We start from the raw sequence: 26,214 nt of genomic DNA on the forward strand, positions 1-26,214 counted from the left end.
GTTTAGCGGTTCTCACTTTGCCTCTGTAGCTCAATTCTTCTCTAGTGTTACTTTGTTCTGCTATTTCCCAGTGGCTAGACTGTCCTATAGGCCTGTGTCAAGTGCTGTTCTTTCCTCTCCTCTTTCAAGTCAATTGTAGGGGCAGTGTTCTACCTTTTGGGCCTGTGGTTGCCTTTCTACAGGTTTTCAGCTGTTCTTGTGGACCTGTGCCTTGAGTTCACCAGGCAGGTCACTTGCAGCAGATAAGTTAGTCTTACCCTGTGGTCCCGAGGGGCTCAAGTTCTCGGCTCTCGGGGTTCTGCCCACGGGCTCTCCACAGTGGCAGCAACCAGGAAGATCTCGCCGCCTCTTCCGGGGCCTCCGTGCACCAGGGTTCCAAGATGGCCTCCGGTGTTTTCCTCTGGAATCAGTAATGTGTAAGAGCAGTCTCTTCTGGTTTCATGGGCGTGTCTGCCTCTCTGAAGGTTTAGCTCTCCCTCCCACGGGATTTGGGGTGCAGAGAACTGTTTATCAGGTCTGTTTCCTTCAGGTTCAGCGGTGTCTCAGGGGGGCTCCTGCTGCTCCTGGGCCCTCCCACAGGAACCAGAGGCCTTGTACAGTTTCCTCTTGGGTCAGGGGATGTGGGCAGGGGTGGGCAGTGTTGGTGGTCTCTTCGCTCTGCAGCCTCAGGAGTGCCCACCTGACCAGGCGGTAAGGTATCTCTCCCACGGGTTCTGGGAGCAGAGAGCTGCTGCGGGCCGGGATCCGAGGGTGTGGGGTGAAAACTATTTTTAACAATAAAAGAACTTATGGGAGACTCACTACCTCTGACCTCAAGCAGTATTACAGAGCAATAGTTATAAAAACTGTATGGTACTGGTACAGAGACAGACAGGTCAATCAATGGAATAGAACTGAAGATCCAGAAATGAACCCACACACCTATGGTCACTTGATCTTTGACAAAGGAGCTAAAACCTTTGGAAAAGTGGAAAAAAAGATAGCATTTTCAACAAATGGTGCTCGTCGAACTGGTGGTCTGTATGTAGAAGAATGCAAATGGACCCATTCTTATCTCCTTGTACAAAGCTCAAGTCCAAGTGGATCAAAAACCTCCACATAAAACCAGATACACTTAAACTAATAGAAGAAAAAGTGGGGAAGAGCCTTGAACACATGGGCACTGGGGAAATATTCCTGAAAAAACAAAAACAAAAACAAAAACACCAATGGCTTATCCTCTAAGATCAAGAATTGACAGTTGGACCTCATAAAACAACAAAGCTTCTGTAAGGTAAAGGACACTGTCATTAGTACAAAATGGCAACCAACAGATTGAGAAAAGATCTTTACTAACCTTACATCCCATAGAGGGTTAATCAAATAACCCAATTTAAAATGGGGTACAGAGCTAAACAAAGAATTCTCAGCTGAGGAATATTGAATGGCTGAGAAGTACCTAAAGAAATGTTCAACATCCTTAGTCATCAGGGAAATGCAAATCAAAACAACCCTGAGATTCCACCTCACACCAGTGAGAATGGATAAGATCAAAAACTCAGGTGACAGTAGATGCTGGCGAGGATGCGGAGAAAGAGGAACACTCCTCCATTGTTGGTAGGATTGCAAACTGGTACAACCACTCTGGAAATCAGTCTGGAGGTTCCTCAGAAAATTGGACATTGTACTACCTGAGGACCCAGCTTTTGGGCATATACCCAAAAGATGCCCTAACATACAACAAAGACACATGCTCCACTATGTTCATAGCAGCCTTATTTATAATAGCCAGAAGCTGGAAAGAACCCAGATGTCCTTCAACAGAGGAATGGATACTTGAAATGATGACAAACTTTGTGAACAAATGGATGGAACTAGAAAATATCATCCTGAGTGAGGTAAAACCCAAAAGGACATATATGGTATGTAATCACTGATAAGTGGATATTAGCCCCAAATCTCAGAATACCCATGATACAACTCAGCAACCATATGAAGCTTAACAAGAAGGAAGGCCAAAATATGGATGGTTCAATCCCAAGTAGAAGGGGGAACAAAATAATCATGGAAGGCAAAGGAGAGAAGGAAAAAGGGCTGGGGAGAAAAAAAAGGGGGGCAGAACCACGTATGGGAAGAGAAGGTCTAGAGGGCCAGGAGAATGAATAGAAATAAGTAGCAGTGGAGGGTGGGGAATTTGGGCAAACACTAGAAAGTCCCAGATGCCAGGGAAGCTAGAGGCTCCCAGGACCCAGTGGGGATGACATCAGCTCAAATACCCAACAGTAGGGAGAGAGAACCTGAAGAGACCATATGCAGTAGATGGACATGGCCTCCAGAGGAGGGACAGGGTCACCACCCATCTCAAAATATTCACACAGCTTCAGCTATCAACCCAGATGTCCCACAACAGAAGAATGGATACATAAAATGTGGTTCATTTTCACAATGGAATACTACTCAGCTATTAAGAAAGAGGATATCCTGAGTTTTGCAGGCAAATGGAACTAGAAAATATCATCCTGAGTGAGGTATCTCAGACCTAAAAGTCATGCATGGTATGTACTCACTAATAAGTGGATATTAGCAAAAAAATAGTACAGAATACCCAGATTACAATACCACAGAACTCAAGAAGGTTAACAAGCTGAAGGGCCCAAGTGAGGATGCCTCAATCCCATTTGGGAGGGACAAGGAAGCAACCACAGTGGGGAGGAGGGAAGGACGTGGGTGGGAAAGGGAACAAGGAGGGGAAGAGGGGAACATGATCAAGTATGGGGTGAGGGGAACAGGACTGAAGCCCTGAGGGTTAGCAGAAAGAATGGAAACAGGGAACCTGGGAGGTAGGAGGTGGGTGACACTAGACTGTACCAGAGACCTGGGATGTGAGAGACCCTCAGGACTCAAAGGGAGGGACCTTAGATGAAATGCCCGACAGAGGGGAGAGGAAACTTGTAGAGTCCACTTCCAGTAGAAAGACAGGGCATCAAGTGAGGGACGAGATTGCTATCCCCAGTCAAAACCCTGACCCATAATTCTTCCTGTCTGAAAGAAATGCAGGGATGGAAATGGAGAAGATCCTGAGGAAAAGAAGATCTAGTGACAGTCCCAAAGTGGGATCCAGCTCAAGGGGAGGCCCCAAGGCCTGACATCATTACTGAAGCTGTGGGTCGTTCACAGAAAGGGACCTATCATGACTGCCCTCTGAAAGACCCAACAAGCAGCTGAAAGTGTCAGATGCAGATATGTGCACCCAGCCAATGAACAGAAGCTGCTGACCCCTCTAGTTGAATTAGGGAAAAGCTGGAAGAAGCTGAGAAGGGCAGAGACCCTATAAGAAGACCAGCAGTCTCAACTAACCTGGACTCTGAGTTCTCTCAGACACTGAGCCACCAACCAGGCATCATATAACAATTGGTATGAGGCCCCAACACATATACAGTTGAGGACTTTTTGGGTCTTGACTCTGAGAAAATGTGTTTAACCCTCAAGTGCCTTGAGGCCCCAGGGAGTGAGGATGTCTGCTGGGGTCGGGGAGGAGGTATGAGATGTAGAACAGTCAGAGGGTGGATTTGGAGGGGAATAAAGTCTGGACTGTAAAAAAAAAGATTAATTAATTCTTTTTACCCAGAATTGTCCCTGACTAAAGGGGCAAAAATGGAGCAGAGGCTGAAGAAAAGGCCATCCAGAGACCTTGGGATCTATCCTATCAGCAGACACCAAACCCAGACACTATCTTGATGCCAAGAAGTGCTTGCAGACAGGAGCCTGGTATGGTTGCCCTCTGAGAGGCTCTGCCAATACCTGATTAAGACAGATGTAGATACTCATAGCCAACCATCGGACTGAACCCGGAGATCCCAATGGAAGAATTAGGCGAAGGGCTGAAGGAGCTGAAGGGGATGGCAACCCCATAGGAAGAACAACAATATCAATTAACCAGACCACTCAGAGTTCCCAGGGACTAAACCACCAACCAAAGAGTATACATGGGCTGGGCCATGGCTCCCTTTACATATGTAGCAGAGAACATATGTGGGAGGGGAGGCACTTGGTCTGGTGTAGGCTTGATGCTCCAGAGGGGGGAGATGCTTAAAGGGGTGAGATGGGAGTAGGTGGGTGGGAGAGCACCCTCTTAGAAGTAAATGGAAGGGGGTTGGAGGTGGGAGATTCATGGGAGGGAAGACCAGGAAGAGGATAACATTTGAAATGTAAACAAAATAATTAATTAAAAAGGAATTCTTTATGATATGTGCAATTTAAATAATAAGAGAAATAACCAAAAACATGAAGAAAAATTAACTCTTATGGTACCACAGAGCTTCATTCACAGGGGGGTCTCCTAGCTCAGTAAATAAACCAATGCCATTAAAACACGCCATATGTTTGTATGAAATTGCCTCAAAAATTAATTAAAAATACTGGATTTAATACATGGAAATGATCATGAAGAAGGATCTAGGGCTCTACTGTCTCCTTCAAGGTCCTACCTCCAAAAAACTAACTTTCTCCATTAAGCCCATGTTAACAGTTTAAGGAAAAGTTAAAAATTTAAACAAGTTTAATGAACTTAAAAAAGTTCATTAAGAAGCTGTGTATGGTGGTGCATACTTTTTATGTCAACACTCAGGGTCAGATATCTATGAGTTCAAGGTTAGCCTGGTTCTAGCCTAGCTAGGGCTATAAACTGAGACCCTGTATCAACAGACTAATTAATAACTAATAAATGAAATAAACAGAAGGATAGAGGGAAGGATGAATGGATGGACAAACGTACATAATTAGTTCCAAATCTGTATTAATTTCAACACTGTCCATCTCAAAAGATATGAGATATGGAACAGGCCTTTTTTATACTAAATCTCAGTAAAATGAGAATAACTGAAACATTTTCCCTTCCTGGTGGAAACAAATGACTGACATAATTGCACTGATTCAGAGTTTGCCAGGAGTGTGTGCTTTCAGTGTGATTTCACAAAACTTTGAAAATAGACATGGGAACAGGGCAGGAAACTGGGAGTGCACTTACTTAGAGGTGAAATCCAATTGTCTGGGGAAATCTATTTTGCATGCAAGGATTTTCTGGTAAATCCCAAACGGGTTGTCATCGAAAAATGGGGGAAACCTGTCACAGAGAGAAGCATGGATATTTAGTAGAGAGTTAAATACAGAATTTTATCTATTTTGTACCAACTATTATTTTTGCTTAATGGAGGCAAAAAAAATTGTGTCAAATGGATACGATGCTCCACAACTGGCAACATGGCCATCTGAAGAGAGATGGGAAACAGATGATCTTAGCCACAGGAGGAGAGAGAGGGCATAGAGGGTCCTGAGGACCCCCAAAGAGCTTCAGTTAATAGCTTCCTCCCCAGCAAGGGGTGGAAGTGATTGTTATAAACCTTCAAGAGGCCAGGCTTAATAGAAGGAAGTTGGATCACTGGATCACTGAATACACTGTGTGTATTACAAATTATGTTGTATATAAATAAATGTGGTTTTATATTTAAGAAAATATACTTCATGGATTACACACACATACACACACATACACACACACAATATGTGCACATTTTTCAGAATATATGACTGTGACATCACTTGCATATAAGGTCTCTGCCTAGAGGAGTGGAAGATCTTGACATGAGCACACCCTGGCTGCAGATGACCCTAAGTGCAATGACAGTGACCTCATGACAGACTAGAAAGTAGATGCAGACTCACAGTAGCCCTTTGAATATGGGGGGATGGGGCCACAAAAGCCAAGCACACCTGGTACCTCCAGGAGCAGGAAGAGTGGATAGATGGAAGGGTAGGTGGGTAGATTAATGGGATAGGTAGGTGAATAGACTTGTGTATAGATGAATGGATGGGTTAGTGGGTGGGTGGGTAATTTGATGGATGGATAGATGGGTGGGTAGGTGAATAGACAGATGGATGATTGGTGGGTGGGTAGGTAGATGCTTTCTCTTGACAGATCTCATACTATTTTAGTAAAATCCTCCAAGCTTTTTTCTACCTGGTTTGATCCACAAAGAATGACCTTTCCTTTATCTCAGTACCAGAGAAAAGCTCCTGGGGCTGGAAAAACTGTCACCTCCTCAGAGGAGCCAATAACTCTGCCATGGTGTTGGCCCCCAATTCCTCCAGCTATACCTAGATCTGTGGGAATCTTGTTTTCAATGTTTACACAATTTTTATCAGGTATATACTAGGGTCCACAGAGACCAGTGACCCTCAGGAACAACCAACCTTCCTATCAACTGGGAGACAGAGACAGAGCCCGTCATTCCTGTATTTTGTTCATTGTCAAGAGAGGGAATTTAGGGTGGAAAAAAAACCTCAACCTCGCCTTCCTCATCTGCTCTTCCATCACTACTTATAAAGTGTTTCTGATTGGTGTCATTTGTTCACCTTAGGTACTGCTTAGCCTGGGGTGTCCATCACACAAAGAAGATGGATGTTATACAGAAGGAACTATGGATATCTATGAAAATTTAAAGTCTTATTTAAGCAAAGTAAACACCCAATTACCCTCCAAATCTTGACAGTAGGGTATGTGAGTGCATCCACATGCCAAGTGTCTGCAGACTTAGGAGAAAGGAGATGCTAAGGTTCTTCATAGGATGTGAAGGAGACACTGGGTACGCAGCAACATCTGTGAGGAGGGTCACTCACCCAGACAGCATCTCGAATATAAGGATGCCCAATGCCCACCAGTCCACAGCCCTTCCATGACCTTTGCTCTGGATAACTTCTGGGGCAAGGTATTCCGGTGTCCCACAGAGAGTCCATGTCCTGTGGGGATGACAAAAGGATGAACCCATGAAACTTGGAAGGTGCTAAAAGATACAGTGATAAAGACCACATTGCAGGTGTGGCATTGTGCAAAAAATTAACATATGGCCATACAGGTTGAACATTTCTAACTGAAAGAAACTGCAATGTTCCCAAATCTAAAAGTTTCTGAGCATCAATGATGTGACAAGTATAAGATTCTATGACATGCAAGTATTAGAGGCACAAGTCATAGTCACCATGGGCAGATTCATTCCCCAAGCAAAGGGGAGCTGTGCTATGAGCTTTAACTGTCAACTGACACAATCCAGAATACCCTGGGAAGGGTATCAGTGAATGATTTCTGATATCAGACTGATCTATGGGCCTTGGTACACAAACCTGTTCCATAAAACTAATGAAATCCAAACTTTGGGTGTTCAATATGGCTTAGCTGGTAAATTGTTGTACAAGTCTAAGATCAATATACATCAGAGGTAGAAGAAGCTGGGTGGTGGTGACACACACCTTTAATCCCAGCACTCAGGAGGCAGAGGCAGGTGGATCTCTGACTTTGAGGCCAGCCTGCTCTACAGAGTGAGTTCCAGGACAGCCATGGCTACACAGAAAAACCCTGTCTTGAGTTGAAGGGTAGGAAAGAAAAAGTTATCCTATGACTCCCACACATGTACCATGACAGATATGTGTCCAAACACTCAGCATGCATGCATACAACAACACTGCTGATTCTAGAATCTTTTCCTTGTTTTTAGCCCTGGCTGGCCTCAAACTTGCCCACTCCTTGGATTATAAGCATAGACCACCAAAACCCCTAGTTGCTGCATTCATAACATAGACCGACCCTGTAATGGCATGTTCTTTGCTGAATGTCTTACTTGCAAGCATTAACTTACATTTAATTTAATAGATAATCCCATGATCACTTCTTGTCCTCTACTAGCAATGCTCTTGCATGCACATACACAGAGAGACACATAACTTAAAATAAAAATATTTAGAAAGTAAACAAAACTGAACGTAGTGGAAAGAATACTAGAGAAGGAATGAGAGGTGGACAAATCAATATGCAGTATTAATCATTTTAACATTAGTGATAGGGGCCAGGGATGTAACTCACTTGGTACAGTACACGGCTGGTGTTCAGTAGACTCTGGGTTCAAGTTCCAGCATAGCATGGAGGTAGAGGCAGGAGGATCAGGACTTCAGAGTTTTTGTGTATTTTGAGACAAGGTCTCTCTATATAGCCTTGGCTGTCCTGGAACTTGCTATGTAGACCAGGCTGGTTTCAAATACATAGAGATCCACTTGCCTCTGCCTCCCAAATGTTGGGATTAGGGAGTCTGTGTCAAAACTCAAAGAAATAAAAAATAAAATGACCCCTCTCACTCATCAACTCTGCAGTGCCGGCACTTCGCTGTAAGTCTACTGTCTTCCTGTTTGTGTGCCAACAAGCTCATTTCTGGAGAGAAAAATTTCCAGAATGTTGAGAATTCTCTCCAATCCCTCATCAAGAAAGATTTTGGTCAAAAGAAATTAGGACAGGTGGTAGGGATTGGGGTGTGGGTGGGGGGTTGGTTTGGCTTTTGGTGCCACCCAGAGGCAAGAAAGATATACCAACAGTAGGATGTTTGGACAAATGTAGGATTTTTGCTTGTTTCTTTTCTACCCCCCCGCCCCCGAGCTGAAGATCGAACCCAGGGCCTTGTGCTTGCTAGGCAAGCGCTCTACCACTGAGCTAAATCCCCAACCCTTCTTTTTTTTAAAATTCTCTCCATTTCTCCCTGCAGGGATGGAAACTACATCCTATTCTTCCACCAGCAGCTCCTATAGTGCTGAGGACAGAACCCAGGGCATCATGCCACAAAGCTACAGCTTCAGGCTTTCTACTGTGTCTTCACGGGTGAAAGGAATAATTTTAAAGACCCCCATTTGAAAGAACAAAAATCTCTATTTGTTTTTTGAGACAGGGTTTCTCTGTGTATCCCTGACTGCCTTGCAGACCAGGCTGGCCTCAAACTCAGAAATCCACCTTCCTCTGCCCACGGAATGCTGGCTGGGATCAAAGGCATGTCCTACCATGTCCAGTTTTAATTTATATTTAAAAAGAGCCAATGGGTGTGGCAAACAGCTGCTGACATCTGCAAGTTGCAGAGTACATAAAATAAAAAGTTGATTGTTTCTTTTAAAGAAAGATAAAATAGAAAAAATGATTGTTTCTGTCTTCAAAAGAAATGTTCAAATAAAAATAAAGCTATACAAGGTTACTAAACCCATGTGGTCCAACCATAAAAAGAAATGTTATTCAGCCATGAAAAGGGCAGTAAGTGTGACGGGTGGTATCTCATGGATAGACACGGAGGGCATTGTATAAGTTGGACAACAAAAAAAGTAAAAAAAAAAATATTGTAATGGTGCTATATATGTAAAGTATGTAGGCCAGGAAGATCCAGAGAGGCACAGCACAGGGTTGTGAGGGGCAAATGAGGAGAGTTGGCATTGACTGCTTCATGATTCATGTTTACATATGATCAAAATGTTCTGGAGCTAGGACCATGGTAAAGTTGAGAGAGTGCTGGCCTAGTGTGATTGAAGCAGAGATACTCAACAGTCAAGGCAACTGTGTCAAGCTTGACAACCTGGGGCCCTCACGGTAGCAGAGCACTAAGTTTGGTAAGTTGACCTCTGAACTGTACTTTCCTCCATCCAAAATAAATAACTGTAATTATTTAAGTGGGCTCCAGAGATGGCTCAGTGAGTAAGAGCACTTGTTCCTGTGGGAACCTGAGTTCGATTCTGAGCATCCACATGGTGGTGATACGACCACCTATAACTCCAGTTTCAGGAGGACCTGATGGCCTCTCTGACCTCTAGCAGTACCAGGAATGCATGGGTTACACAGACATACATGCAGGCAACAGTCACACACATAAAATAATAAAGTAACTTTTTTTTAAAAAGGGAAAATTCTGTGCTCAGTTGAGGGCTCCCCCTGGCAATCCAACTACGCAGAAGGCTGAGGCCAACGGCTAATGAGGTCTGGGAGAGCCTGAGCTGCATGGCAAGATTTTGTCTGCAATTAAAAAGAAAAAGGGCAAGGACATGAAGAGGAAGAGAAAGGAGGAATAACTGATTCTATTAAACATCTTCAAGCTTCCATGTTTCCTTGAATTCATCCATTACTCAGTTCTATCCCTTTTGCTCCAACCCTGAAACCCACAGAAGGACATATCAGGAAGACTTTCTAATAAAGATTCTAGTGACTCAGGAAGGAACTAACAGAGAAGAGGACACAAAACTCAAGAGCTTCTGTGCAGTACAGTACTAGGAACAGATGGGGAGAGAAGTTGTGCAGATGAAATGTGCAAAACAGGGTTCAGGTCCAGAATCTGTAAAGAACTGATCCACCTCAGCTGCAAAAGATAGCATGGTTCAAGGCTCGATGTCCCAGTGTAGAGGAATGTCAGGGTGGGGAGGTGGGAGGGAGTGGGTGGGTGGGTGAGGGAGCACCCTCATAGAAGCAGGTGGAGCAATGGGATAGTGGGTTTCCTGAGGGGAAACCAAAAAATAGGTTAACATTTAAAATGTAAATAAAAATGCAATAAAAAAAGGTGGCATAGTTCAATTCAGACACTTTTGCAGGGATAGAACTATAGGTCCATGATTGAGTACTTGTGGCTCAATGGGCAGAGTACTTGCCTTGCAGGCACTGAGCACAGATTCCACCCCAAGCATAAACAAGATGTGGAGATGCTCACTTGTCATACCAGCACTCCAGGGTCCAGAAAGGAGGATCAGGAGTTCAAGGTCATCCTTGGCTCCCTAGTGAGTGTCAGAATAGCCTGGGCTGCACATATTCCCTTTGTCTCCTCTCCCTCTCTAACAGAATCAACTAGAAGTCAGTCAGTCACAGGTTCCCAACATTCTGTGTGCCTCTGGGCCCATTAATGCAGATTTTGAACTTTGTAGCTTGACTCACTTAGAACAAGATCAGGGCAGATAGAGCACTAGAGCTGATGAGGACACAAGTAACTGTACCGGAGGCAGCTCCACTTACCCCACTGAAAGCTGAGTCTTTCTGTGTCTGCCCCAGGCTGGAGGCCTGCATGCCTCAGTCTGTGGAACTTTATAGCTCTGACTTGTTTCTATAGCCTTGAACTTCTCTGCATACATTCATTTTTACAAAATGCCCCAATGGCTGTCTGGCTGGTAAAGGGGACTTAGCACACCACAGCCATTCTGGGACCATAGAGAATCTATCCCCAGCACAGACATCCTGTTGAGGCTGAAAAGTACCTGATTCTCTCAATATTGAGCCTTCTTTCCCTCCACCCCCTGGCTATGGGTTAACAGGAACATGACACCATCTTCTCATTATCAGCAAAGAGCTCCCATAGCTATGAGTAGGGGAAGGAGCCACGGGCAAAGGACCCTAAGAACAGAGTTCTACAAATAGAAAACTCTAAGGCAGAGGCTGGAGAGGCATGTCAGCCTTAAGACTGATGCCTGCTCTTACAGAGAACCTGAGTTCAACAGCCAGTACCCATATGACTGCTAACATTCACCTGTAACTCCAGTTCTAGGGGATCTGATGCCCTCTTACGGCCTCTGTGATGCACGTATACACACTACACAGACACAAAATAAATACATCTTATGGCAAAAAAATAGAACACTAAAAAAATTGAACTGCCCTATGATTCAGCTATAGTATACAAATATATATATATATATACATATATAATATCGTTATATATAAATGTATATAGATAAATTGTATGCCTGTACAAGTTTTCAATCACCTTGATGACACAGTAATTTTCTCCTCTGCTCGTAACCTGGAGGGGCCTCTCCACTCTCATGGTTGTGCACTAGATATGGACTGTCCCCCCACTGGCTCAGGTGTTGTAACACTTGGCGTTCGGCAGGCAGCACTGTTTGGGAAGGTTCTGGACAAGCTTTAGGTAAAGTGGAGCCTCACTGGTCACCAGCAGTGGGGCTCAAGGTTTGATAAATGTGATGGTTTGTATATACTCGGCCCAGGGAGTGGAACTACTGCAGTAGGTGTGGCCTTGTTAGGAGTATATGAGTCACTATACACATGGGCTTTGAGACCCTCATCCTAGATGTCTAAAAGCCAGTCTTCTAGCAGCCTTCAGGTGAAGATATAGAACTCTTCAGCTCCTACTGCACCATGCCTGCCTGCATGCTGCCATGCTCCTTGCCTTGATGATAATGGACTGAGTCTCTGAATGTATAAGCCAGCCCCAATTAAATGTTGCCTTTATAAGAGTTGCCTTGTTCATGGTGTCTGTTCATAGCAGTAAAACCCTAACTAAGACAATAACCCTGCTCTACTTCCTGCTTGCTTTTCTATATGTGGCTACAAGGTAAGCAGTTGTTCTCTACACATGCTCCTGTTGGCATATTTATCCCTATTCTTCCTTAAGCTGCTTTTAAAAATTATTTTATTATGGTATCAATGGGAAAAGAAATGGGAGACCCATCAAAATAGATGGAGGGAAGGGTGCATCACACCAGAGCCCACCATGCATCTTCTTGCTCCTTTCTGCCCATCCATTTAAATCAAACCTTTGTTTTTCAATTAACCTCTGATTACCCCATGACTGTCCCCACTCACCTATCCACCAGTTTCTTGGCGAAGCCGAAGTCAGTGAGTTTGATATGTCCTTCCCTGTCCAGAAGGATGTTTTCAGGCTTCAGGTCCCTGTATACGATTTCCTTGGAGTGCAGGTATTCTATGGCACACACAATCTCTGTGGCATAGAAGATTGCAGCAACTGAGGAAAAGCGGCCACGATTACGCAGGTAGGTGAACAGCTCACCACCAGGCACGAACTCCATCAGCATGTACAGGAAGCGGTTGTCATGGTCTGTCCAAAGCCTGTGAGACACAACAGAGTGCATGATGGGTTTTGAGTTGGGTGCTCAGATATGGACACTTATGGATGGATGTTGGTGATTGACAGACCTTAATGACAAGATATGTATAATGTATATAGATTCCAGGTATATAAAGGTAGATATTCCCATTAATATACTGGTATACATAGACATTAACAGGTGCATATATGCAAATATCAAAATATAAATACAGATATCAAGATAAACACACAAACAGATGCAAACATGTGCACATGTCCTGGTTAGCTTTAACTGTCATCTTTATGACCCAGAGTCACTTGGGAAAGTACTCAGTGAAGAATTCCCCATATCATCCTGGACTGTGGGCATGTCTATGGGAGGGTCTTCATTTAGCTGATTAGTTGATTGAATGGACACCCATGGTGTGTGGTACCACTCCCTAGCAGGGGGAAGATGTGCTGTCAGTTCTAACACAGCCTGAAGGCACCTAGGTAGGGTCTCGGTGAAGCATTTTCTACATTAGATTGGCCTGTGGGTGTCTGTGGGAAGTTTCCTGTTTGATAATTGACATAGGAGGCCTCACTCATCATGGATTGGACTTCTTGGGCTGGATGAAAGCTTTCTGCTTTCCCTCCCAGATGGCCTGTGACAGGAAAGAAAAAGCCAAGTTAACCCTTTCCTACCCTCAGTCAGTCCTTCTGGGTCACTGTTTTATCACAACAGAATCAAAGCTGACCAGCAAGTATCACTCAGATGGTAAGGTTGTACTTAGATGGACTGTAGATGCAGGTTGATAATAGAACTTCACAGGATGCTGAAACTGTGAGACAACCTGAGGGTCGAGTTCACAGGGGGAGCATATACTAAGAGGTGGTGCCTTAGGTGGGACCTTCACCAACACCATGAGTTTAACCAAGACTATGTATCTATGTATGCATATATGTATATATGTATCACCATCTATCCAACAATCATCTATTATCTAGCTATTCAATCTATCTATCCAATCATCCATCACCTTTCTACCATCTATTGTCCATCAATACATAATCTATCTTTATCATCTCTATCGTCTGTCTACATCTATCTACTATTACTACATATATTATCTATCTATCTATCTATCTATCTATCTATCTATCTATCTATCTATCTATCATCCAAGTAATTCATTCACAACTACCACAAGGTTTTCATTCAGAAACATCATTGCTTTCCAAGGGCACAAAGCAATGTCTACAGAGCACTCTAAGTCCCTAGGATGAGAGGATTCTCCCACCACCTGCAGTAGGGCACCCAGAGACACTGGACCTTTTAAGAGTAAATAGTACAGCCCACCCCACACTTCATTTCTTGTTAGACCTCTGTGTACACATCCTTCTGACATAAAGGAATGAGTGTACAAGGTGAGGGATCATGGTCTTCATGTAGAGCACAAACTTTCTGCGTGAAATTGACAGTACATCCATTACTGTGCCTAGGGAATGGTGCCACCCATGGTGTGTGAAGTCCTTGTCAATCATCAATTAGATCACTCTCACAGACATGTTCACAGGCTGGTCTGATGTGGGAAATCATCAGTGAAATCTTTCCCAGGAAATTTTGTGTTGTGCCAATTGATAGTTGAAGCTTACCACACATTTTTCCCTGTCCTGGGAATAGTGCCATGCACAGTAGGCTAAGCCTAATATTGACTCTTGGTAAAATCATTTGTAAATAAGCCCAGATGCCTGCAGCAATGTAAGCTGACATTTTTATCAGCCATTTGAAGCCATTCCCACTATGCTGAGCACCCTGTGTTTCTTCAAGACAGACTACTCCATTTTTCATAGGCAACATGCACAGATTGGATGGATGACCTCACAAGAGTTCATAGTTAAAGACAGAATATAAGACTTTAAAGACCTTAAGTAGCATGCATATCATCTTTTGAAGTTCAAAGACCTGGTAACACAACCCGCTAAGTTGTGTTCCCACAGCTGGACAGATACACAGCGTGCTCTGCCATGCTGTGAGTACAGCATGCAGGCCAAGTGCAAATCTCTATAGCACTAAGTCACTTTGACCTAGTTTTTAACCCACCTGCTGAATCCTGTAAATGCAAAAAAAAAAAAAAAAAGAAAAAGAAAAGAAAAAAAAGAAAAAGATTCCTATAAGGCATGTGTAGTTACACAGCAGTGGGTAGAGTTGTCTAGTCTGACTTAGCTAAGTGCTCAGGATTCATGCTGCCGGAATTCCTGTACTAAAAGTCTACATACCCAGGATCTTGGGACAGGGCTGTGTGGGGATGGGTCTTTAGATGAGGAAACTTGGGTAAAATGAGGTCTTTGGGGGTAGACATGACCTAAGGGGACTCATAAGGAGAGGAGAGGAGACTGGGACACAACACTCAGAGTGATGAGCCTCAGTTGGTGCTGTGGCTGAGAGGAATGCATTTTGGCCAATACTGAAGTCTGTGTGGAATTTAAGTTCCCTGTGTTTCAAATATTTTTTTTTAAATATTTATTTATTTACTTATTTATATGTAAGTACACTGTAGCTGTCAGACACACCAGAAGAGGGCATCAGATCTCATTACAGATGGTTGTGAGCCACCATGTGGTTGCTGGGATTTGAACTCAGGACCTCTGGAAGAGCAGTCAGTGCTCTTAACCACTGAGCCATCTCTCCAGCCCTGTTTCAAATATTTTTAAAAATATATATTTATTTGTATTTTATTTGTGTGTGTGTGTCCCAAAGTTAGAATTACAGATTACTGTGTGCTGAGAGATGAGTGCTGGAAACCAAACCCAGGTCCCCTGCAAAAGGAGCAAGCACTCTTAACCGCTGATCCTTCTCTCCAGGCCCTGACGGTCTAGTTTCTACACTGCTCTAATGAATTTTGACTGTAGTGCACTTATATCATGTTCTGACAGCACAGATGACTCCAGAATAGCATGGCAATCATGCAGTGGTGTTTTGATAATGCCATGCTGGGTAATTTACCTTCTCTGAGGCTCCCTAGGCTTTCTGAGTCCCAGGCCAGCAGGAGGCCTTGTCTCAAACACTTTAGTTTAAACTAAGGAATGGCAGCAGATATTCTCAGATCTCCACATGCATATGCCTATATGGACCTTCACATTCTATATACGTATATAAATATTTATATTTTTATATACATATATATTTCTAAAATTCAAAAAAGGGATTTAATATTGAAAAAATCGCCAATTGAGTTTTATATGAAAATCAAATGAGGCTTCCTCTGTCACCTGGATTATAAGCTGTAACAAAAAAACGCAGGTTTTGAACTTTTACAGGGGTATGAACTTTGAAGAGACTGTTAGAATCTTGGCTTCTGGTCAGGTCACACAATAGTAGTTGTTATAAAAACTCATGAGTTGAGGCTTGAGGGACAGACCAGAGTTTAAGAGCACTTGCTACTCTTTTTTTTTTCTTTTTTCTTTTTTTCAGAGCTGGGGATTGAAGCCAGGGCCTTGCGCTTGCTAGGCAAGCGCGCTACCACTGAGCTAAATCCCCAACCCCAGCACTTGCTACTCTTAAGGATGTGAGCTGGATTCTAAGAACCCAGTTGAGAAGTGCACAACCACCTATAACTACACTTCCAAGGAAATATAGCACTCTCCTGTGGCCTTTGTGGGTACTGTGCTCATGTGCATGGTTACATACAATTAATTATAAATCAAGACAAAGCCTGAATAGCACCTCTCACCTCACTTCACTGAGCTATAAAGCATTCTACGTACTGAGCTATAGACTCTCTACCCACTGCTCTGCAAGCACTCTTCCCACTAAGCTACAAGCACTGTATTAGCTGAGTTGCAAGCACTCTACCAACTGAGCTGTAAGCACCCCATAAGGTGAGCTGTAAATACTCTTCCCACTGAGCTACAAGCACTTTATTACAAGGAGCTGCAACTGTCCTACCAACTGAGGGATAAGCTCTACCACTGAGCTATAAGCACTCAATCAACTGAGGTACAAGTTTTCTATCCACTGAGCTACAAACAAGCACTGTAGTCACTGAGCTATAAACATTGTATTAGCTGAGCTAAAAGCACTCTATCCACTGAGCTACAGCCCTGACACCATCCATACAATGCAATCTTGAGAGAATAACCTTAGGGAGGTGATGAGGTAAGAAGGAAGGAAGGAGACAGGAACTCACAGTTTAATGAGGAAGGGGTGGTTTATTTCCTTTAGGACTGCTTTCTCATTCTGCACATGTTGTTCCTGCTTCAGGCGGATGACATCTGGGATGCTCATAATCTTCAAGGCACAGTATCGCCTGCCTGTCTTCTCCTTCACCAGGTTTACTCGGCCAAAGGTTCCAGTGCCTGAGGAAGACAATGCAGCCAGTCAAGGAACAGGAAAAGCAAACATGCATGAGGAACAGACAGCGTGCCAACCTGGGGCCTTAAAGCTGAACACAGGGAAAGAAACTTAGATGAGCACTGACTTCTGTGTGGATATGTTTTCAGTCAAGAAGCCAGGGAGATAGGGCTGGGGATTTAGCTCAGTGGTAGAGTGCTTGCCTAGCAAGTGCAAGGCCCTGGGTTCAGTCCCCAGCTCCGAAAAGAAAAAAAAAAAAGAAGCCAGAGAGATGGCTCTGAGGGTAAAGAGCTTACCTTGGGGTGGACAGAGAGACTCAACAGTTTCCTGTGATGTCCACAAGCATGCTATTGCAGACAACCACAAATATGAGCAGTAATAATAATAACTAAAACGTAAAAACAAATAACTGCCTGCTATGTGCACTGGAGATTGAAACACAGCCATGGGAAGAGCTGAGATGCTGGACTTGGTGACTCCTGGTGGGGAACTTTAAATCCTTGCTCTTTCCATCTGCCTTGTCTTTCTCTTCCATCTCTATCTGCCTCTGTTTTCTCCTCTCCCTTTCCCTCCTCTTCCTCTGGAATCTTCTGCTTCTCTTTTTGAATCTCTCTGCTCCTCCTGCCCCTTTTTCCTCCACCAAGCTCTCTGTCTCCTCTGCCCTTTATCTTTTCTTCCCTTATTTCCCTCCATCTTCAGCTTCCCACATCAGCATCTCTCCCTTTGCCCCTCGTATTCCTTTTCTCTTCCAGCTCCACATCTATCTCTTCCTCTTTTCCTCTTACTTTCTTTTACATTTCAATCTACATACTAACTCATCCACCCTCACCCACCCACATCCATCTCCCCAATTCCTTCATCCACTTACCCAACCCTCTCCATCCCAGCTTTAAACACAGTTGCTTTCTGCCTTATGACAATTTGATGTATAGTGCTCTCACTTATGATGTAGGAAAGCTCAGAAAAAAACAAACATCCTCAAATTTCATTTTTTTCTCACCATTAAAAAATACAGGATGTTCCTCACAGCAAGCTAGAGCCAGGAACAGGATCAACGATACACCCACAGCTAGAGAGCAGGCTGAGGAGCCCAATAACCACAAAGACCACATTCAGTAGTAAAATTGTTTAAAAGGAACGACAGACATGCTCTGTCATGCCCAGCCTCAAAAATATTTTTTGACTTCTGCTATCTAAGCTTATAATGAATTATTTGGGATATAAAATAGGTCTTGGGTACTTAGTTTTTTCTTAGTAGAAAAGGTGATTTCTTTTTTTTTTTTTTTCGACTGGGGACCAACAGGGCCTTGCACTTATGGCAAGCGCTCTACCACTGAGCTAAACCCCAACTCCCTAAAAAAGGTGATTTCTATGAATCAGGAGATACTTGCTATAGAACACAAAGGAATGGAGGAGGCGCACAGAGTCATAAGTGGCTCCGAGTGGAAGTCAGGACTGGCTGGATCAGATGGATAGATAGTGTGGGTGGGAATATTTATAGACATTTCAATGACGAATGGGGATAATCAAGCTGAAAATGCTTAAAATAACCTTGGCCTGCTCCAGGCTACCCCTGAATGGCTAGTTCACCAAGGTAGGAAATCCTACCCTGAATATGAGCATCACCATCCTTTTGCTGGGGTCCTGGACTCAGAAAGTAAGCTGAGCCCCAGTGTTCCCTCATTGCTCCTGCTTCCATGGCAGACTGGCAGCAGTCTGAGCCAGCATAATTCCCTCTTCCTTAAATTCCTATCATCAGGCATTTTGTCAGAACAGAATGAGAAAAGCAAGTGTCATGACACCAGAACCCTTCCTTGCCTGTGCTTCTGACTGGTGGATCACATGTCATCTTTGTGCTCACGATACAGCACATGAAGAGAGCCTGTGACAGCTGTACTGCGATGCACAGTCCACAGGACGGCTTCTGCATCAGATGGCTACCGACTTGTTTCCTTCATACTTGTGCCGGCAACTTGTGGGTGCAGAAACAGCTGGTGGTGTTGATTACACAGAGCAGAGAGCTGCAGAGCTAAAGCACAGGCCAAGAGAGAAACCTAACACTGTGGAAAAGAACAGTGCAGCAGAGTGCCAACTGCCAGAAGCTGTCAGAACAAAGCCAACCAAAAAGTCTCAGGGTAAGGTGCTATTTACTGCCTAGTGGGAGAAACTTAGGTCACTGGGGACATGCCATTGAAGGAGACACTGGGACTCATCTTCTCTTTTCTATGCTTCCTGGCCACTATGTGGTAAGCAGCTCTTTTCTACTACAAGCTCCCATGATGCTCTAAATCTCCACAGGTCCAAACCAACAGAGCCATGGATGGATGCCTCTGACAACAGAAGCCAACATGAATCATTTGTCTTTATAATTTTATAATGTCAGTGATCTGGTCACAGCAATGGGAAGCTAGCTAATACACATTCCACACCAATTTTCAAAGTCTGTAAAAAGGACATGTGTTGTCATTGGACCCAAACATAAGTTGCCTGTCCCTACCCCACCTCCACCCCCAATCCCTTGGTTGTAAGCCACCAATACAACCTACACTCACTCAAATGCATGTTGTATATGCCCATCCCAGTCAATGTCTCAGCTTCCCTATTTGATACAAAATCACTCCATCTTTGATGCTTAAGACACAGGCATTTATACCAGTCACTACAGCAGAGTCCCTTGACCGGTAAGGCTACTCCCAGGTCATAGGTCATTAAGGTAACAAAACAACACCACCCACATTCATTGTAAATTATTTTACAGCCCTTACAGATTCCGAGGTTGCTTTCCACACACAAGATGAGTGGCCTTGCCAATAAGAGAAACAAACAAATGAACAAACAAACAAAAAAAAAACAAACAAAAAGCCCAAATACCTCAGAGGAAGAAGATCCAGCCCACACACATGCTCTACAAATTGTAGTCAAGTACCCCATCCATGGATATCTGGAACCTTTCAGAAGTATTTTTCTGTATGTCTGACATGGTAATGGGGAAATGTGATTTTTTTATGGGTAACAAGGCTCCTTGGGTAGCTGGGGAAGATGCTTCCTGAATGTGGCCCAGATGCCCAAAACTGGGTTTCAAGAGCCAATGTGCACAAGCAGAGACAATTCCAGTACACTGTGAAGATAGATGTTCCTTTCTTTTACTCCATCATATTGGAAAATTGTGATTTTTGTCCAAGTTTAATACAGCATCTGACACAGAGGGAAGAAGGATGGGCTAGGGATGCAACTCAGTGCTGGAGCTCATGATTAGCACAAATGAGTTCCTTGGGTGCACTCCCAGCACCTCACAGAGCAACAATAAGAGCAATAATAACAATAGTGATGATACTACTACTGCTGCTGCTGCTGCTACTACTACTACTACTACTACTACTACTACTACTACTACTACTACTACTACTACTAAGTTAGCTCTTGTGCTATGTGTACTACTACTACTACTACTACTACTACTACTACTAAGTTAGCTCTTGTGCTATGTGTATAGCTTAGTGGCTGGTTATTAGCATGTATGAGGTCCTGGGTTCCATCCCATCTCCCAAAATAATAGAAATGATGATGATGATGATGATGGTGGTGGTGGTGGTGGTGGTGATGATGATGATGATAAGTGAGTTATTGTTGTTCTTGTGATGATGATGATGATGATAAGTGAGTTATTGTTGTTCTTGTTATTATTACTATCCCCCTCCATTCGAACTCCAGCCTCAGAAAGGAAAATATAAACAGAAGACTGGCCTGGAAACACAACCTAGATTATTCCTGAAGGAGCCAAGTATCAGGTACAGTGGTGTGTCATTAGCTCAGATGGCCTCCTACAGATCAGCCAATCTACTAAACTATAAGCACCTTATCCACAGAATTACAAGCTCTGTATCAACTGAGTTCCACCCTCTCTCAGGGAGAAATCTTTTTAAAATAAAGGAAGTATGATGGCATGGTGGTTATTTCAGATAGGAAATAAAACTAAAAGTAGGATATCTAGTGTAGTATGCATGGAACCCAGGGCTCAATCCCAAACTTTGCATAAATTCAGTCTAGTGAGGCTTTAATCCTAGCACTTCTAAAGTATTAACAGTGGTTTGAGGGCAGCCTGGAATACACAGTGAGCTCCAGGAAGGCCTAAGCTACACTGGGAGACTCTAGAAAGAAAAGGGGAGGATAGAGGAGACTTGAGGGAGTAGGAGATTTTCTTAGAGTGAGGCTCTATATTCAATGCCCAGCACTTCAAAAATAAAAATGAAAATGTGAGTAAATACAGAGAACACCTAAGGATACATAAATTCTTAAGAGAATGAAGGTGTTGTCCTTAGTGTGTAGTTAGACTAAGACTAGAGCATCCAGGCTCTAAAGAAGATTGAAGCAAGAAGCACTGGCCTGCATGACTGATGCTGTAACTCCTGCCTCCTTTTGGGTGATGACCCCATTCTGGCCCTACCCCTGTAGGAAAATCATCCTGAAACTCACTTGAGGACCACCAGTGACTCAGGACGAGTACCTCTCAAAGAGGGGGGAGAAGGGGGGAGACAGGGAGACAGAAACAGAGAGAGAATGAACGAGAATATTGTATCACCCTTGGTGATTCAGGATGAGGATGCCAAGGGCTGAGCAGGTAACGGTCAGACACATAGCCAGGAGTTAGGGGTCAGGGAGGAGGACAGGGCAGATTATGTCATAGGAGAGCATTCAGGAGAAAATGGTCAGGAAAAGAAACCTGAAAAATGTATCAAGGCAGTAGCAATTCAAGATGGCTACCTTGGGGGATTCTAGATGGTTTAGCTTAAGGTCCAGGATGGTGGCATTCAAGTGGCCCAGGTTACATGCTATTTAAGATGACATACATAAATTAAGATGACATTCAAGGCAAAATGTCACAGGTTAGGTGGAATTTAAGATGGCTCAGGGTGGGTGGGGTTCAAGATAGCCCAGGTAGGTTCAGTCAAGATAGGCATAGAACAGGAGACATCCAAGGTGGCACAGAGTGAGTAGACTTACCAGTCATCCTTCATCCAAGGGAGGAGATAGGTGGTACAGGTCTATCAACCCCCTATTCCCCATCTTCTGCAGGCCTCAAAGAAGGCCTCTCAACCTTGTCCTGCTCCTGGGTACTCCAGACATCCTGTGGTTATATCCCTCCAACCCATGATATTTCAGTCTCTGTTGGGGTGGCTGCTTGGTTTGAATGATAGCAAGGCCCCATCTCATAAATCACAATGAATTAGAAGGTGGCACTCAGGGAAGTGATGACATGGTGAGGGGCACTGTGTACAGCATTCTACCTTTAAGGACTTTGCAAAGAGAATGGACCAGTGTACTATGTGTGAACACAATCTCTCCTCTGCCTCTGCCCAATGGGTCTAGAAAGGGGCAGAGGCTGTCCTTGTACAAGGTGGGTGTGTATACACACACACACACACAGACACACACACACACACACACACACACAAAAACACAACGTATATATTTGCATATTCATGATATGCAAATCCTACAGCCTACACCATTACTAATGACCAGGTTGTATTGTGATGAGAGTGGGGCTTACAGAGGAGACTTCATGGATGCAGAAGAATGACATAGTTGCTCTCTTTACAACAGTATGCATGAATGCTGGTGACTGGTGCTATTGATGGGTGATTGATTTCTTTTCCCTTTTAAGCACTCTGGGTCCCCATCCATGTATAGGAGCCTTCCTCCTTAATGATCTGGACTGGAAGTATCTCCTAGATAGTTCTAAATTTAATGTCACTATGGACTACCAGATGACATTAATTAATCTCAGGACCCAAACTCCACATCCCCCACAGGACCCTCAGCAATTTCTCTTTAGTGTTTAAGACACTAGCCTGCAGTGATCTGCCAGAGTATCTGACAGCTACTCATGTGATCCTTTATCTAAAGAGGATGTTCCCATCCAGACAGACTGCAGTTCTCCTGCCCTTGTAGGACTGAGGATTTATAACTGGCTTTCCATAAGGCAGCAGGTCATAGAGGCACTGAACAGTAAACTGAGGCACAGGACACAAGAGATCACAGCTGAGTACAGGGAAACGAGTGCAGATGACCTGCTGGACAGAGAGGACCTGTTCAGCAAATTTAGATCTGAGATTCACTGAGTTACAAGAACTTTGCCCACTGAGCTACAGGCACTCTACCCATTTAGTTCTACCCACTGAATGCAAGCATTGTACTGAGCTACAAGCACTCTACCCACTGAGCTATAAATAGTCTACTGAGTTGCATGCACTATACCCATAGAATCATAAGCAGTCTTCCCATCAAGTTGCAAGCATTATCCCAACTAAGCTCTATGCACTATCTCAATTAAGCTAAGAAACACTGTACCCACTGAGTCATATCCCTAGCCTGGAATGTTCTCTATTTGAGTCTCCTAATGAATGGGAGAAATGAGCTCCAGGTCAGAGACAAAAGCATCAATACCTATTTCCTGAGAATGCAGAGTTGGGTGTGTGTTGGGGACTAGGGATGCAGAGGTTGTCTTGTGAGGTGTGTGTGTGTGTGTGTGTGTGTGTGTGTGTGTGTGTGTGTGTGTGTGTGTGTGTGTGTGTGTGTGTGTGTGTGTGTGTATGTGTGGTGTGTACTTGTTAGGTACCAGCATTTTAAGGCTAGCCTTGTCTACACAGCAAGTACCAGGACAGCCAGGGCTACACATGGACGCCTTTAGTTTGATACCACTGACCCACTTGGCCAAACAACAAACTCCTAAAAGTTGAACCCTGATCCCTCACACTTGTGCTCTCCCCCACCCCCCGCCTCGTTCACATAATAAATAAGTGGATTTAAACAAAAGAGCCAGGGTGGCTCCTTTAATCCTAACACTTTCGGAGGAGGCAGAGGCAACACATCTCTAGAAGTTAGAGTCCCAGTGCATGTAGAGGGTCCTTTTTTTCATAAACAAACAAACACAAAAAAAGGAAGAAAAGAAAGGAAAAAAAGAAGGAATGAGTGGAGAACCAGCTAAAGGGTCAAGAAAGAGAGAGGGAAGGAGTGGGGAGGAAGGAAGGAAGGAAGAAGAGGAGGAGGAAAGGAGAAAGATAGAGATAGAGAGGGGGGAGGAAGGAAGGAAGGAAGGAAGAAGGAAGGAAGAAGGAAGGAAGGAAGGAAGGAAGGAAGGAAGAAAGAAAGAAAGAAAGAAAGAAAGAAAGAAAGAAAGAAAGAAAGAAAAGGGTAGAGAACTAGTTTATGTGCTAAGTACCTGGGAGTGAGTGAGTGCCTATGGTCCCAGAACTAGGAAATCTAAGACAGGAGGATTGCCTAGAGTCTCCAGCCAGCTTGTGCAATGCAGTGACTTTCAGGTCAATGTCTCATAAACATGGGGGGGGGGGTCTCAGCTCCCAGCACCCCATAACCAGTCTATGGTGGAGTGGGGCTCGGTTCCCAGCACTCAGGAAGAGGTGGTGGGGGAATGTGTAGTTTAAGGTCATCCTGGCTACACAGTGACGGAAAGGCCAGCCTAGAATACAACATCATAAATAAATAAACGACATTCAAGCAGCTCAGTTTCCCTCAAAAGTCAATCAAAAGCCAAGATCGGATGAGTGTGAGTGTCAGCCTCCATGAGGGAACCAGGATCAAAGTCGGGGATCACAAGCCCTTTTACCCTCAGATCCATCTTACCGACTGAGCTGAGAAAGTGTTAAACGTCCCTCAGCCTGGCCCTGAACCCTGACTTGACTTCCTCAAGTCCAACACCAGGGTGAATGGAGAAGCCTCTAGAATCTCAGCTGCCAGCTGATCGGAGGACACCAGCCCCTCCCTCTGTCCTTCCTCCATCCTCCCGGAACACTTTCCTAATAATCAACACACCGGGCACAACAGCCCTAGCGACGGAGGTTGCGGAGGAGAAGCCCGGGATTCCTGGGCTTCAGACTTAGGAAACTGCCGCCCATGATTCTCAGGATCCTAGCTCCCTCACAGCACCCCGGCCCATTTGGGGATCCATCGGCTTCCCTAGCAACCTGCGGGGTCACGGGAGTACCAAGTTTGGAGCCACTAAAGATAAAACGAGACCAGGACGTACATAAAATGCTGGGAAAATGTCCCCGAAGGGTCCCTTGATGGTCACGCGTCCCCTCGAGTCCCTCCAGGGGTCCACAATTGGGAGGCTGGATGCGATCCCGAGAAATCTTGGGAACGAGCGGGTGCGCAAGCGCCAGGGAGTCCGGGCGTGGTGTCCCAAGGGTGACTGGCACCCCAGTAGGGAGCCACCGAGTCCCCAAGGTGAAGTCACCCTCCTGATAGCTCTGTGACGTGGGGCTGCCCCGTTTCCGGAGGCCCAGGACTAAGCGTGTGGGAAAGAGAAATCCGAGGGTCGCTCCTGAGTCGCATCCCCACGCACAAGTTCTCACTCACCCACGGTGGCTATGGTGTCCCAATCTTGTAACGAATGCCCCTCTTTCTGTGACGACGTCCTGGGTAGGGGATCCGCGGCGGGCGCTGAGATCTTTGCGTCCACGGGGTCATGGTCTCTGGCTGCAGGATCTTTTACGGCCGCCTCGGCACAAGCGGGTGGCTCCATGGGGCGGGGAACGCACGGTGTGACAGCGACACAACGGCAGCCTGGGCATCAGCAGAGGGCTCACTCGCGCGTTCCGGAGCCCGCGGCCGAGAGGACAATGGAAGCGAACTCAGCGGGGCTCAGAACGATGGGAGGGGCTCTCGGAAGTCGCCCGAGGGCTCCACGGACGCGCGTGGGGTCCGCGGGACCGGAGCCAAACGCAACGCTCTTCATTCCCGGCGGAAGCCGGTTGGGCGGGGACCAGCTCGTGCTGGCCGGGGAGTGGAGTGTCTGGATGACGCGAGTGGGGAGGAGCCTTCGCCGCGCTCCGCCCTCTGAGTACCTGACTGGGGAGGAGCCGGGACGTTGGCCCTACCCTGTCTATTGTTACCCGCGGGGCCCAAGGGAGGTACCTGCACGGAAGTAAAAGCGATGGAGGGGGCTGCACAGGGACCCGGAGTCCAGCTTGCCCTGCCCCCTCTCCCCCCCACACACCGCGCGCCTTGTTCCTCTCCCTCTGCAGGAAGCGGGAAGAGGTGCGGGAACTTCCGGCTGCTGCGGGTGGATAGTACCCACAGAGCCTGAGCAGTGGGTAGAGGTACCAGGAGGAGGAGTCCGGGTGGGGCACGGTTTCTCCTGGATCTCAGGGGATTGAACTCCTGACGTTTTGTAGTCCTTGAGCGCCGCCCTCCCGAAAGCCC

At 45.0% G+C, this 26,214-nt stretch overlaps 1 protein-coding gene across 1 annotated transcript; it reads right to left on the bottom strand.

Moving 5' to 3' along the window:
• Nucleotides 1–4,920: 4,920 nt before the first annotated feature.
• On the bottom strand, nt 4,921–25,949 carry Prkx (protein kinase X-linked). Its single transcript, XM_032890271.1, has 5 exons — nt 25,369–25,949; nt 16,826–16,994; nt 12,413–12,676; nt 6,655–6,774; nt 4,921–5,101 (listed from the first exon to the last, which is right to left on the bottom strand). The coding sequence occupies exons 1-5, from the start codon at nt 25,532–25,534 to the stop codon at nt 5,002–5,004; spliced, it is 819 nt and encodes a 272-aa protein (XP_032746162.1). The 5' UTR covers nt 25,535–25,949; the 3' UTR covers nt 4,921–5,001.
• Nucleotides 25,950–26,214: the final 265 nt, after the last annotated feature.

The sequence above is a fragment of the Rattus rattus genome, chromosome X, assembly GCF_011064425.1.
Source record: "Rattus rattus isolate New Zealand chromosome X, Rrattus_CSIRO_v1, whole genome shotgun sequence".
Classification (NCBI taxonomy): Eukaryota; Metazoa; Chordata; class Mammalia; order Rodentia; family Muridae; genus Rattus; species Rattus rattus.